The following is a 15,879-nucleotide window of genomic DNA, read 5'->3' on the forward strand; positions in this document are numbered from 1 at the left end:
ACAGCCTACAGATTTCCGTCAAACTTTGCAAGTATTCATAAATTATTGAAGTGATTTGCACACAAAAGACAGGGAGGCTGTGGACACCGCTTTTATTTCCCAAACACCGCAACACCTTCGAATGCAAATTCCTCCACAACAGAAGGCAACAGCTGAGGAGCAGTTCTTGCTCGTATAATACGTTTAAATGATGCACAATAATCTTTGGACAACAGTTTATGACAAAATACATGACTATACTGTCTCTAAAGTCATCGTTACAAGTCATGACCGTTATTCATGTGCTCGGAAAAGCGATCATGCACAAAGGATGCACGCAACTTCTTTGGGTAAAAGGCAACACTTCAGGGTTTTAAGGCATTTTCTTAATCAAATCGTTCTGTTTAGTCATAAACCGATCGAGTAAACAGCACTTCAATGAAAACATCCCCAAAGGTGCAACATAACGTCTCCGCCAAAACTATTTGTCTTGTGAGAAGGTGCTCCATTATTGGTAGTGGTAAGAAAATAAAAGAGATAGTGACTCATAAGATAACCCTTAAAATACACTTGTGGTATTATTATTCATCACTAACTGAGATAGCCGAACAACATTATGCGGCTTGCACAATAAACCCCCAACATCTCAAACAATTAATGAAGTTATTTTGTTTATGTTATTGTTATTTCATTTTACAGCCATGCTGTCATGGTCTCAGTGTACCTTCAGGCAAGACGACAGTGAGGTGGGCACTCGAGCAAGCTACACCAGTACCGTTAACAGCCACACATGTGTAGACACCGACATCCTTGGGCAAGCAATCTTCCAGCCAAAGAGCCCCATAGACTTCGGTTCCACGCTCCAGTTGAACTCCATCTTGAAACCAGCGCAACTCAGGCCTCGGAACACCAGAAACTACCACTCGCAAACGGATGTCACATCCAGCAGCAATCGTGCAATCATACAGACCACGCAGAAACGCTGGAGGAGACTGGTGGTCCATTCTGCAGATTCAACTGGCCATTCGCAGAACGATGAGGTTCGCTCGAGTCAGGCCGACTTTGCTTGTCTGAGTTGGTTGGGCTGGCTGTACAGCCTTGCCTTACTGCCTGAGATCCTGCCTGCATTTATGGTGCCAAAAGGAAAAGAACCCTGCAGGTCAAAACTGAACCTGGCTTTGAACTGTTTAGAAACCTACAAAACATACAGCTGTGTCATATTAACCTCCATGCACAAGTGAAATACCTGCAAGGCGACCACACTTTCAAAAGCACTACAAAGTAAGAGAAACCATGACATAACACTGTTCTACGTATGCTCATGTCCACATGACAGGGAATGACACTCTCACGCCTCTCCCATAGACCCCACCCCATGAAGTTCTTTCCTCTGGGGCCATGGACGGTATTTTTAACATGCGGTGTATCCGATTGCTTCGGTCTGGCAATAGTATGGCCCAACATGGAGGAAGGCACGGTTAGGAAAATAGCCATAACTAATGATTTGAGATAGGAGGGCAAGAGAGATTATCGACATGTAATCTCGATAATTTTCTTCAATTTATTGCCATGCTCTCATTACCTCCGCCACCAAAGGTGAAGGAGGTTATGTTTTCACCCCCCTCTCTGTCTGTCTGTTTGTCTGTTTGTGTGCAGGATATCTCAAAAAGATGTGGATGGATCCTGATGAAATTTTGTGGGCAGGTTCGGTGTGTGACAAGGACTGACTGATAAGATTTTGATGAAGATCCGGCTCCGGATCCGACTAGAGGAATTTTTAAGTGATCCTTCACCATTGAGAGATAGGGCTAAAAATGATATATCGCACGATGTCGAAACTTGGTGGACAAGTCGGGAGTGAGACAAGGAAGAACTGGTTCGATTTTGGTGAAGATCCGAATCGGGATCTGGATACGAGAATTATTTATTTTTTAAAAGTGATTCTTCACCATTGAGAGATTGGGCCAAAAACAAAATCGTACTATGTGGTATGATATTTCAAAAATGTATCGGGCCTGATATGTTCTCGTGGATCAGGCATTGCATGGCGGAGGTGTGCACTCTACCAAGTACCCTTCTAGTTTTGAGCATGGTTTTATAAAAATCAATTTGGTGAATGTTGAAGCATCAACTCAATATCACGTAACTTATTTGCTTGTCACAAGGTGCCATTGAAAAAAAAACAAATACAAAAGGGTTTTGTAATTGCAAGACAAAAGGAGGTGCAACACTGCAAAATATTCTGAGTGACGTGCAGTCTGGTGACGTTGTTGTCTAGACGAGGTCTTGAGCAGCAGAAAGTGACAAGGAACTGGTTTGTTGCCAGGATGTGCCAACAACAACTTCGTCTTCACTCATCCTGACAACAGGGATGGTCTCATTGCTTCCTTGTAAATATAGTTCAGATCTACCTGGTGTCCATGGTAAGGCATTGCAGTGTCTCACTCTATCAGGAGCCAAAGGATTTTGAAGATCAACTTGACCTTCAGCCTTGTGTTCTGCAGCTTCTCTCGTAAATACAGACCATATATCGAGCATCTCTGCAATATGTTCATCTGCTGAAGCAGCACTTTTCACAAAATCCTTTTTTCCTGGAGTTTCTTGAAGAACCATTTCAGCACCAGGTAAAGAATTGCTCTTCATGGCCTGTTGACCATGATCTCCCCATTGTTGAATGTGAGAGGCAAAAGTCGAAGGCGATTCCACAAAATCTATTACCCCCCTACCAGGAAACTCTTTTTCTTTCCATGGTATAGCATCAAAACCACAGTTGTTGGAATTGTTGGAATTTTCTGATTTTCTTTGTAACCACTGTTGACCTGAACTTCCAAAGACAGGGGAACTCATTTGATTTCTCCTTGGACCCTTTTTCACCTTTACCTCGGTGACTTCTTCAACTTCAACCCACTGCGCCTGCCCTACTGGTCCAGCAGCACCACTGCTCTGTGTTGTCTCCATCAGTTCCTCAGGACTGGTGATCATCACAGTTGGAATCCCTGTTGTGCTAACGTGTCCCATGGGGCTGACTGAGCCAGGTCTCTCCCAGGTTAATTCAGGTGACAGAGCCAAGGGTTGACCTGTTGGCTCATCCCCTTGTGTGACAAATTTCACATAGTCAGCCAACTCGGTGCTTCCATGAATCGAGTCGATGTTTCTTTCAAAAGAAGGCACCCAGGCGGGACACGGCGATGCTTCTCGAGGGGATGTGGGGAACGATGAAGGGGGTAACGGAGAGGTCGAATGAGATGAGTAACGGCCAGGTGAACATGCTCGCTGCTGTCCGAGACGAGGGCTCCTCACCACCGTCGTGATGGTTTCTTCTCTGTTGGCATCAACACAGGTGAAGTCAGCTCCTTGACATTCTAAAATACAACTTCATCAAGTACTTCAAGCAAATTAGATATTTGACTAATTTTGCATCATTTATACACACTGATAATAGTAGATGTCAGTGTGTGTGTGTTTGTGTTTGTGTGTGTGTGTGTGTGTGTGTGTGTGTGTGTGTGTGTGTGTGTGTGTGTGTGTGTGTGTGTTTGTGTTTGTGTTTGTGTTTGTTTATATTTATTTTATTCTTGTGTATGTTTGTGTTTGTTTGTGTGTGCGATAGAATCCATAACTCCAAAAACCATGAAACCAATCGGCCCCAAACTTTGCATGCAAACTAAGGGAACCTCAAGGGAGTGCATGAATGAAAATTGGATGTTTGAGTTATTTTAAACACACCTTTTGAGGATAATTAACAGCCTCACTGAATTATCCTTTGTCAAGGCGTCATCCTTGGTCAGCCCTCTGTCGGCTTGCTGGGGGTCTTAATCGCCATTTTGTTCGGCCTGCTAAACAATCCCTTGACTTGAAACAGGCCGCAATGGTCCCTGAACGATGATGCGCTCATGAAATAGTTTTTCACTTTTCCTCACTCGTATCATCGAATGCCTCATCTTCAAACATACAAATTGCTGCATACATCGCAATGCTTATAGAGAATCACTGGATACATTGCAATGCTTATAAACGCCCGGAGACGACAGTGTTCATGGTTTTATTTCATTTCCGCAAATGCGATAAGCTCTAGGATCTCATAACCCGAGTCAAATTTCAACCTTTAAACTTCTTAATTGATCTTCACAGCAGTTCCGACTGATAAAAAAAAGTGCTCATTTGTACAATTCGGACATTGTTTGACATTCTGGGCATCTCAGAGTATTCGTGGCTTTATTTAATTTACACAAATGCGATAAGCTCTAGAATCTCTTAACATGAGTGTTACGGATTAGTAAATCCTGTATAATTGGAAATGTTAAATATTGTAGGTTCTGTGTCAAAGGCAACTTGCACGACATAATTGTGAGAGAAACTGTAAAAAAAAAAAAGGCAACTTGAATTAAGTAAATGTTATAAGGCCTTGGGTGAAAGGATACGTTCGCAGACAACTGAATGCGTGTCATTGGCATCGCAGCACCATGATGGATTATATTATCAACAGAACTTTGATGATGACTTTTGTTGAGGCTACAATGTTCCAATAACATGAGAGCTACACTGCCACATTGGGGGGAGATGGACTGGGTGAAAGATTCGTTATGGAAAACAATGCTTGGAACCAATGGTCAAGCTTTGGTCAATCTTGAAACTCAGACTGTCTGTCACCTTGTTTCGGGGTTGACCTTGCGTCGTTACAATATAAAGTGACGTGATGAGCATTCAGGAGAAGCGACATGGAGGAGGTCAAGGAGGTGAACGAGAGATCCAGCTTCCACAGCACGGAGTCTTTGGGGTGGCGGAGTGCGGTCAAGTTTGTTTTGCCAAGCGAGCTGTGCACAGCGGAGATGGGCTGCGACGGGTTGTGAGCCTTGTATCATTGGGGCCACGTTGACCACAGACCCGATCGTGATCTAGTGCACCTTCACAGGTGTGGGTCCTCTCCTGCCGGCAGACTGGTCGAGTTCATGAGGAACCAACGTAACACTCGGGGTGTCATCCACGTTGACATTCCACGTCGACAACCTCTCTGGGCATCTCATGTCAGAGCCACCCCTCCCCACTCCTCACTGTACAATGGCCGCGGTGCAGAAAGATTCCATCCTGCGAGAGAATTCCCTCAGGGCTTGCACATTCCGTACATACGGCTGACCGTTCATCAACTGCACGTCCTGAACCTGCACACTTGTTTTGACGGCGCAAGATACAGACATTGATTCACGGCACGTATCCCATAAAAGGGGTGTATTAAAAACGTCAGTGCAAAGTTGCCTTTCTAAGAGTTGTGGAAGTATTTGTCCAGATATCCAGAGATATCCAGAGTGTCAAACAATGTGCAAATTGTAAAATGCATTTCAGACATTATTTTGTTTCCATCTTCACTGTTATTCTCTTTCCAGAATAATTTTGATGAGACAATACGAATCATAATTAACGCTTCCTTGCGCATCTTCCTTCCCTTCCTCTCACCTCACGCTTAACTCTTCCCAAGATCCTCCCCTCTCCATCCCCATGCAACACTCTGTACATTTATAAGCATTACAGCTGAAATGTGTAAAGCTCTAGAATCTTTTAACCTGAACGGAATTTCAGAATTTACACCGTGCAATTGAACTTAGCAGCAGTTCCGACTGCGAAAATAAATGAACAAATAAATAAATAAATAACGTGTTCATTTGTCCAATTCACACATTGCTGACGACTCCGGTCATCTCCAGACATCTCCGGACAGTGTGTAGTACGACCCAGTCAGCTGTTCCTTATCAACCGTTTCGTTGTTGTGCTTGCTTGAGTGCTTCATAGTGGTGGGTGGAATCGATTCCAAAGTACTCAATTCCAACCATGGAATCAACAGGAAAGGAGCCATGAACCAGAATCGACGTCGATTCCGAGTAATTCCTACTTCAAGAAATAAGTGTTTTGCTTTTTTTTGGGGGGGGGGGATTTTTTTCAATCCTTGTTGGACATGTTCCGATTACACATGGCTTGGTATTGTATTAATTGAAAAAGAACATACCCCTGGGGCTTCCCGTTTGCAATATAGCAGCAAAAGCAAATCACTTGCAAACAAAGCACGATATGAAGAGCAAGGCATTTGGAGTTGGCCGGAATAGCGTGCCGATTGCTTTGCTGATGGAGAGGCAGGCAATACATCGACTGATGAAGTTTTGACAACGAACAATTCAAAAGGTCCAGAAGTGCAGTTTGGACATATTTCTGGAAGATGAAAGAAGACAGTCCGAAAGTTGCACGTTCACTTTGTTCAATGGACATTGTTCATTACTGTAATACGTACAATATGCTAAAACATTTGAAAAACACACACACCAGAGGGAGTACCTATTAGTGACGGTTGAGAATGCGGATTCAAAGAAACCAACATCTGCAGCAGCAACAAGTTCGCTTTCACAATCGACACTTGAAAGCACTTTTACCCCAGTATGCTGCCTTCCCTTCCTCCTCTCGCTGCCTTCCCTTCCTCCTCTCACTGCCTTCCCTTCTCGCTCTCACTGCCTTCCCTTCCTCCTCTCACTGCCTTCCCTTCCTCCTCTCACTGCCTTCCCTTCCCCTCCCCTCACACTGCCTTCCCTTCCCACTCTCGCTGCCTTTCCTTTGCCTTCCCTCATGCTGCCTTCCCTTCCTCCACTCATTCCTCCCCTTCCCTCCTCTCTCCCCCCCTCCTTCCCCCAGGTCCTCTCTCTCTCTTTTGAGTGCAGCCTTATGGCTGCTGGTTGCATCATTGGTCAGGGACGCGGCTGTGCCACTGATGCAGTGTCCCTATTACCAGTATGCTGGTACTCGTTTTGCTGACCTCGGAAGGACGACAGGCTGAGTCAACCCCACCAGGTATTAATTCAGCAGCCAATGGGGCTCGATCTCAGGACCCTAGGATCCCAAGTCAGCCACCCTAACCGCTAGGCCAACACCAGACTCCCCCTCCTCACTCTCCCCCTATCTTCCTACCCCACCCCTCTCCCCAATCCCCCTCTCTTAGTATTCCTGTTCGTGAAGTGATGCGTGGTATTTGCTTGTACTGAACATGTCCATACGTACTCGTGTGTGCATATATTAACATTATATATATATATATATATATATATATATATATATATATATATATATATATATATATATATATATATATATATATATATATATATATAATTTATTTATTTTATTTTGAGAACAGTGAACAACACATTGGAGAACGTTGTGTAACAATTTCTTCAGCTTTGTGGCCATTACTCACATTTACTGATCATATGAAATGAAATTTTTTGCTCATGTGAAACTTGCATTAGTAATGTGAGGCATAAAATGATCCCAATTGGAGGGATAACTATTTAGCGTCGTCAGTATCTTCGTTACGTTTCGATTAGTTGTCGTATCAGTTTCCATTAGTGAACCAGAAGCCGGGTGTCCGGCTCATCATCCTCTGATAACTTTCCAATTCCCCTGTTATATATATATATATATATATATATATATATATATATATATATATATATATATATATATATATATATATATATATATATATATATATATATATATATATATATATATATATATGTCTGCCATTTCTCGGATTTTTTTTTATTTTTCTTATTCTTCTTTGAAGTCGTCCATGAGTGCACCACATGCGACGTCATCGAGCTTCAGGGCACATTCCTCCTGAATGGACGCTTTGAACGCGAGGACGTCGCCTATCGAGGGGTGCTGTGGACTTCGACACCGAGGCAATCAGAGGTCGTGAATTCAAACCAGCGTTTGAACTTGGCCGATGGTTTTAAAGTCTCCAAACTGATGCCCCCTCATGCAACCAGGGCAGAGATGGCATTGCCAGGAGCCAATCGTGAGGACCCAGGATGGTTTCAATTTTGCACTTTCCCCTGAGGAAGATGGTTGATGATCGGCCCTGAACGAAGTCGGGATAGTTTGGAGTGAGCCGTTGAAATTCGTCTGAGTGGACGGGGTAGAATTAGAGCTGGTACGGCGACATTTCCTGGAGAATGGCTGCCCTGTCGGAGAACCGTGGCGCTTGTGTGAGCTCAAATGACCATGCAGCGCGAAAAGGAATGAACTCAGGGCAGACTCTTCAATATCTATCCCCTGACTCTTGACCTTCAACCCCTGACGATTTGACCTTTGACCAATTCCCATGATTCTATGAACCCACCTTTCCACCCACAATGCCCCCTTTTTTGCTCTGATGAAGAGATAATGCTCCAAATATCGACTACACTTCCATTTTCATGGTGGTTCAGCTACTCTCACGAGTCTTCAGTTGATAAGGTCCATCGTTTCATGGTTCAACAGGACAACGCAGACCAGCACTCACGTTCATATACACTCTCTCGTGTTCCATTGCACCGTCTGGTTTTCTTTGTTTTAATTACAACGTCATGAATGCAAACAGGTTGTCCAAAAGAGATAAAGGTATCCATCCTTTCACATGGAATGTAGGAATGTGTATTACAAAAACCAATAAACTTACATAATCACCGTCTTCTTTGGCATCTTGGTTTCTTGCTCTGTTACTGCAAAAATTCAGGAACAACAACAACAACAAAGCACACGGTAATGTGAATACGAGAATCATCAGGACACATTGTGTATCTTCTCAAGATGGACAAAATAATTCGGGAGGTATCTGATAAGTTTCACCCTCTGCATTACAATGCTGATAAGATGATGAAAAAAGTTATCTTGTGAAAGGACAAATTTAGGAAGGGATGAAACTCCAAATAGCTGTTGGTTTTCTGTTTAAATGTGATGCAACGATGCAAATCGTTTACGATATGAAATGGAATCATGAATGAATTAGTAATGTGAGAATGAGCATGAATATGGAGGAAAGATTACAGCACAATGATCATCATTTCATTCGAGAAAAGGTACGTGGCATTGCCACTCAACGCCGGGTCCATCCTCCCATACGTTCCCCTCCCTCATGGTACCCCACCCCCTTCCGGACTCCCACCCCACCCCTTCACCTCTCCCCCTCCTACCCGACACCCCGTCCCCTCCCTCATCTCCCCCTCCCCCTCCCAACCCACCCCTTCCAGACCCCCATCTCACCCCTTCACCTCCCTCCTCCCACCCCATCCCCTTCCCCTCCCTCTTCCCACGTCCTCCTATCCCCTCCATCCTCCCACCTCTACTCTTCCCCTCCATCCTCTCACAAAGGAATTTTATCAGGGTGTATATGAAAGTATACATGTACATAGTAACTTCTAAAACATATAGGCCATCAGCCATGGCTCAGGAAGTGCCTGAAAATCAAGTTTCGTTCCACTCATCGGGGGGGGGGGGGGGGGGAGGTAGACAAAACCTTGATGATATGATAGTATATATCCAAATACGTACGTACGCAAAAGTTCTCCACTCAAATAGCTGCAGTTATTGTGTATTTTCATCTTGAAAATCTATGCATTCCCCGCGCTCTCTCATTTGAATTTTCTCCACTCGGATCACGTGTGGGCCACGTGACGCATCGACAGCCAATAGATCGGCTGACATCTTATGCAAATTACGTCAGACTGTCATGTGACCAGCTAAGTTGTCCAAGATGGCAGCTTCCTGCAGGGAGGAAATCACCGGCAGCTGATCGGCGAATTTTCAGTAATTTTTGATGAATATGGCCAGTGAGGACGCTCCGTCGCTCCCCAGTGTATGATTCACCAGGACAATGTAGCGAACGAAGAAGTCAAACGTTTTACGTCTGTAAGATGGGATAAATGGAGAGAAATTGTCAATAAATGGCTCGTCTTAGACGGTCACGAACGACGTTTAGCCGAGAGTACCGGCGCGGGAGGACTAACTTCGATCATGGGCCGATTGTACCCGGAGTGCCGGTGCGGGGGGGGGGGGGACTAACCATTGTGCAACGCCAGCGCATCGACCCATCGAATGAACGCCATTGACCCTGCATCGGACAGCTTTATATATAGCCGGTCAGCCACGGCCGGACATTACATACATACGGCAGGCGGAGCAGACAACTGGGCAGTCGAACCGGCGCTGATCGACACTTGAGGCACACCCAGTCAGCGCGAGGATTGACTTTGCCGCATCGCTAGTCGTGTGGCATCTTCGTCTGGGAAGAGCAACCCTCACCTCGCCATTGTCAGGGTGGCCTGGGGCCAGCCCCGCAGGGTTGAGTCGATGTAACGGGAAGCCGGGCGTTATTGTGTGTCGCGGAGAGTTGATTCAATTATATTTTTATGTTTTACACCCATGTCGTTCGGCTCTCGTGTTGAGGACGTTCCAGACCTCACGGGGTGGGAACCCAGCCTCCTTACCCGTCACCGCATCAGCCCCTAGATGGCCCCGACTACTACAATAGGGAAAGCGGGGTAACCTAATTTTGGCTTTTCGTGGGAGTTGCAGGTATACAACATGTCCAGTCATGTTCGATGCAGAGCGCAGTCTTTTTGGCGATGGTTCATAATGCAATCATCAACAATCGCTGAGTCATCATGCATGGTTTGTGAACAACGTTTCTCAGCCCCACGTATTCTTTTTGCATTGATGAAGCGACGGTAGCAAGTGTCGTGATAGCCCAGATGACTAGGGATTTCTTCACACTCAATATGCACTCGTGCACTCGGCTAAACGTCGTTCGTGACCCGTCTAAGACGAGCCATTTGTTGACACTTTCTCTCCAATTATCCCATCTTACTGGGGTAAAACGTTTTACTTCTTCATTTGCTGCATTGTCCTGGTGAATAATACACTGGGGAGCGTCCTCACTGGCCATATTCATCAAAAATTACCGATAAATCGCCGATCAGCTGCCAGTGATTTCCTCCCTGTAGGAAGCTGCCGTCTTGGAGAACTTTGCTGGTCACATGACAGTCTCATACCTGCCAATCCTTATTGAAGGAAAAGCAGCAGGCTAGTGTGTGACGCAGTAGCATGTGTCCCTAGAGGGGTCCGGGGGGGCATGCCAATTTCCCCCCCCCCCCCCGGGAAATTTTCAAAAAAAATGAAGCAAAATGGTGCAATCTCCTGCATTTTGAGACCACAGTTAGCTGAAATATATCAACATATTTTTAGAGTGAAAAAGAGAAAACTTAACATGGTTGATCTACTCACCAATCTTTATTTTTCTAAGACATCATGATCATCAGTCACGTTTCCATAAATTACTCACTGTCCAAGCTCCACATGTATGTGCCCATACATGTACACAAGAGTTTACATAAACTCACTGATACATCTTTGTGAATGAAATGACTGGCCACTCTGATTTCATAACATATTTACAGTTTTCAGGTTTGAACAGTTAAGATGCACATTTAGCTATTCAGAGCCTGGTAGGTGGCTGATTTGGCCTTCTTAAGAAGGTCGGCATCTGGCTTCCACGAGAAGCAGCTGACTCCATCCGGCTTGAAGATGTTAATCTTCCCTGCCAGCAAACCACACAGAGCGTTTCTGACGCCATGGCTGTCCTCGTACACGCTTGACTTGGTGTGACCTTCCTTGCCGCGTCCCAACGTGCTCCTCTGATCAGTTGTCATATTCTTGACCATGATGAAAAGGGACTCGCAGTAGGCGTTACTGTGAGGGATCAGCAGGACGCGTTTGGCCAGTCTACAGAGCGATGGGTAAACGGGCTGGCTGGTGCCAGTGGCAGGGTCCGTCATTTTCTCCATGGCTGCCCAAAACACATCCACCCTCTCATCTGGGTCATATTCTGGCAGGATGACATCTGACTGATATGTGCAGAACTCTCTGCACAGCGCATCTCTGTTCTCTTCTGGGGCAACAGATGCAGGGAGCTGTTCAACCAGTGTAAGTAGGTTCTGCATGGAAGCTGTCTTGGAGGAGGCTGGGTCCACGATGACCGCATTCCTGATCAAAGGGTCCTGGAATGGGAATTTGTCCGTCATGTAGGTCAAGGAACCAACGTAGAACATTCGGACCTCTGTTCTGAATTTCGTCACTCCACTGGTCCCCTCTGGGGCGTTCTTCACAATGAGCTGCATTGCCTGGAAACCGACAAATAGCTCCCTGTTCGACCTCTGGTTGTCCTGTTCAGCGACAGCTTGTATCCCCCATGACTGATGGAGAAGTCTGATCGGCACAATCACAGAAGGCATGTCTGTCTCCCTCACGCAAAGCCTTGATACACTTGAACTCTGTTGTCCAACTTGGCTTAAACTTGTTGACCCAGCGTGGGGGTGGTTTTTTCTTTTCTGGTATTTGCATTGTTGTCGAGCACTGGAGCGATGAGTCCTCTCTGTTGACTGCAGTCTTTGATCATGAATGGAAAATGGCGCGTTGTCTTGAAATGAATGCCCGCTGTTTCCTGTCATCCCACCCGATTGGTCATGCTTGGTTTGGAAGCGATAACCAATCGCTGACGAGATAAGAAATCAAGGTCAGGGAGGAGTTTTGTAGAATGTAGAAGCAGCCGCGTGTAATACGATCTTGGCAGTGAGAAATGAACGCAAAACTGAAAAAAACACAACTATTTATTTTTTCCAATAACAATTTCCAAATGCGGTACGTCTGACTAATAAAATCGGTATGCGTTGGGAGCGATAGAAAATGGGTAGGCTACCGCGCGAATCGGTAGGGTTGGTAGGTACGCAGTCTGATGTAATTTGCATACGATGTCAGCCGATCTATTGGCTGTCGAGGCGCCACGTGGCCCACACGTGATCCGAGTGGAGAAAATTCAAATGAGAGCGCGGGGAATGCATCGATTTTTAAGATAAAAATACACAATAACTGTAGCTATTTGAGTGGAGAACTTTTGCATACATACTATCATATCATCAAGGTTTTGTCTACCCCCCCCCCACCCCCTGATGAGTGGAACGAAACTGCACGATACAGCTTACGGCTGATGGACTAATAGGGGAAATACCCGCTCACCTGGTAGCGGCTGGATAAGAAAACCAGGGAACCACTGGAAGGCACGGATGACCCACAAAATATGGAACAGAAGAAAGTAAATACCTGTGGAATTTTTTTTAATGCCGTGAACAGACTTTGGTACATCACGGGCGTTGAAGGTTGTGGTCAAGTTTCATCGAAATTGTGTGTGTAGTTTCCGAGAAGTTGCAAGTATTTACAGACGGACGGACGGACAGACAGACAATGCACCATCCCATAAGCTGCCTGGAATCACGTTCTCGGTGAGCTAAAAATGAGGTTAAAAAACAACCTCTCTTATTTAGTATGTTACATGTGAGTTCTCGTTGCATCCTCGCAGTGAGTGTGACTGGGCTGTGATGATGCAGTGACCCTGTAGGCTCGATAGAGCTGGGATTTTGGAATTTGGTCTGCATGCCGACGATAACTCGCTTCCTCTTGTCGAAAGGCACTGGGAGATCTTTAATGTCCACCTCCGACCGGTGCTGGCGCACACGTGTCCTCCGGCTTTACGTCCCTCTGATGGACGGCCCCACGCATTGATGGCTCACCCCGGCTGTGAAACACCATAGTGACGGTTTATAACTGGGCCGACATTCCAACCCAGACGAGAAAGCTCAAAGGCAAGTGTGCATACCTCTTGGCTACCTGTTCAGGCCTGCCAGAAAGATGAAAGCCTCAAAACGATATTTTGTCACAGATACTTAAAACTATCGCATTGGATTATTCTTTTGCAATGGATGTGTACATTGATGTGATGCACTTATCAGCTCTAGTTTTGGTATACTGGTGTGCACCAACAAAAATGTATACTGCAGGGCAAGAAGTACTCTGACCTTCGACCAGAACAGCAGCCTGTGATGGCCTGACCACCGTCATGTGAGAAGGCTCAAACAGCCGAACTGAGTCACTTGATTCACCAACTTCATTACTCAGCTGTTGGGAAAACAGGAAAAAGGATAAATAATTAACAATTTAATAATTATTTTATCGTTCAAAGGATGAATCCTTTTTTGGAGTTCTTCATGCCCAGCATTCCACACGTAAGCCCACGTGTTCAGAAAATAATATCACGTTAAACGACGAGATCAACTGGGATTTGGGTAAAAAGTTCAGTTACCTCTGCCGGCGAAGGTGGATGGACTTTCTGTTTCACCCTTGTTCATTTGTCTGTCTGTCTGTGAGCAGGTTATGTTTGTGCCAATTCATCAACATGGATATTCTATTTACCATGTTTTTACGATTTACCATGTTTCTTGGCTTTTATTCACGTTGATTTATTTTCTCTTATTTGTCTCCCTTTTCTTTTTCTGCTTCTCAGATAGATTATTTCTCATTATATACAAATTAATTGTTTGCTTGTAATTTGCTTATGATCCCTTATGGGGCGACAATCAGTTCCAGAAGTAATTTACATACTTGTTCTTTACTGTTTGCGGTATTTTTTTTTTCATAATTAATTTACTTACATTGTTTTATCAAAATATTTCACATAAAGTTAAACTCGAGAGTTCAAAGAACACCTTACCCCACGCAGTCTTGAGAAATAAGGACATGGGTGGGGTGTACGGACGGCAAATTTGATTGGTCGACATGACCTGAAATACCGTAATATTTTGTGCAATTATTTAACGGAATATTTTGTCCTTCCAGTTGACGGAAAGGTTTTGAAAGCGCCAAAAAGGCAATTTGTGCTCTCCAGTGTTCAAGTATATCATTCAATTGAAATAAAATAAAGATTTTAAAGAATGTAGAAAAAAAAAAAAAAAAAACTTTTTTCCTGAAGTTTACCGTCGTTGACGCAGCGTTCATTACACCACCTCATTTAACACATTGCATTAGTTATTCGTGTCTATTTTTTGTGTCCTTTATGAAATTGCTAAAAGCAGTAAGTTTCCTGTTTGGAATTATTTTCAACTACTCTACCGGTCAAAAGTTTTAAAACACCCCCATTTTTCCAGTTTTTACTGAAATTTAAGCAGTTCAAGTCCAGTGAATAACCTGAAAGGGTACAAAGCTGAGCAGTAAACTGCCAGAGGTTTAAAAAAAAAAAGAGCTTAGGTTACCAAAAACTGAAAAAGAATGTAAATTTCAGAGTGGTTTCAAAAAGGCCCTTTTCAGGAAACAAGTAATGGGTTAGCAACTGCAGCTGTTCTGCAGCAGTTTCCAGACTTAAACACCATCGAGCTGGTTATGAACTGGACAGAAGGGTGAAAGCAAAGCAACCTACAAGTGCAACACATTCATGGGAACTTCTGCAACAGTGTTGGGAAGAACTTTCCGAACAATATTTGATTTCAATTGTCGAAAGAATGGCACGAGTACGTTCGGTTGTTATATCTGCAAAAGGTGGCAATTTTGATGAGTCAAAGATTTAGATTAAATTTTGTTCAACAAAACGATTCCATGATTTATTTTTTTATCTGCGATTGTTTATTTGTTCTATGCTTTAATTTCAGAGGACATTGACACATTAAACTGCTTAAATTTCAGTAAAAACTGGAAAAAATGGGGCTGTTCTAAAACTTTTGACCGGTAGAGTAGCAAAGGTACCCAGTGTTACCAGGGTATTTTCAGGGTCTTAAGGGTCATCGTATGTCTTTAAAGGCTGATTTGGTGGATGAAAATAACCAAAGATCAATCGCTGGGTCAGACTTGGTCTGTGTGCCAAATTTGGTGGTTGTCAGCCTGGCAGTCTTTTCAAAAAACATGAAGGCAGACAGACAGACAGACAGACAGACAGACAGACAGACAGACAGACAGACAGACAGAGTAAAAAGAAAAAAATCTTCCTCCTCTCAGGGTATGCACAATCGGGATGAATTCAGAGCCAAAGTGCTGATAAACTACAGGTTCGTTTACCGATTAATGTTCAAAATATAACATTCAATAAAATATAACATTCAATAACATATAACCTTCAACAACATATAACCTTCAATAAAATATAGCATTCAATAAAATATAACCTTGAATAACATATAACATTCAATAAAATATAACATTCAATAAAATATAACATTCAATAACAGA

The 15,879-nt window shown here is 44.0% G+C and overlaps 1 protein-coding gene across 1 annotated transcript in view; it reads right to left on the reverse strand.

The window, feature by feature from the left end:
- The window catches only part of OBSCN (obscurin, cytoskeletal calmodulin and titin-interacting RhoGEF), a 498,370-nt gene that overhangs the window by 155,922 nt on the left and 326,569 nt on the right, over positions 1–15,879 (reverse strand). Inside the window, exons 83-87 of the mRNA XM_085876584.1 lie at positions 13,683–13,782; positions 8,456–8,498; positions 2,255–3,301; positions 1,179–1,253; positions 704–984 (exon numbers count right to left, since the gene is read on the reverse strand). Coding sequence (XP_085732710.1) covers positions 704–984; positions 1,179–1,253; positions 2,255–3,301; positions 8,456–8,498; positions 13,683–13,782 — 1,546 coding nt within the window. The remainder of the gene's footprint in view (positions 1–703; positions 985–1,178; positions 1,254–2,254; positions 3,302–8,455; positions 8,499–13,682; positions 13,783–15,879) is intronic.

Source organism: Eptatretus burgeri, chromosome 4 (genome assembly GCF_056783735.1).
Source record: "Eptatretus burgeri isolate ZD-2024b chromosome 4, Ebu_testis_v1, whole genome shotgun sequence".
In the NCBI taxonomy this organism is placed as follows: Eukaryota; Metazoa; Chordata; class Myxini; order Myxiniformes; family Myxinidae; genus Eptatretus; species Eptatretus burgeri.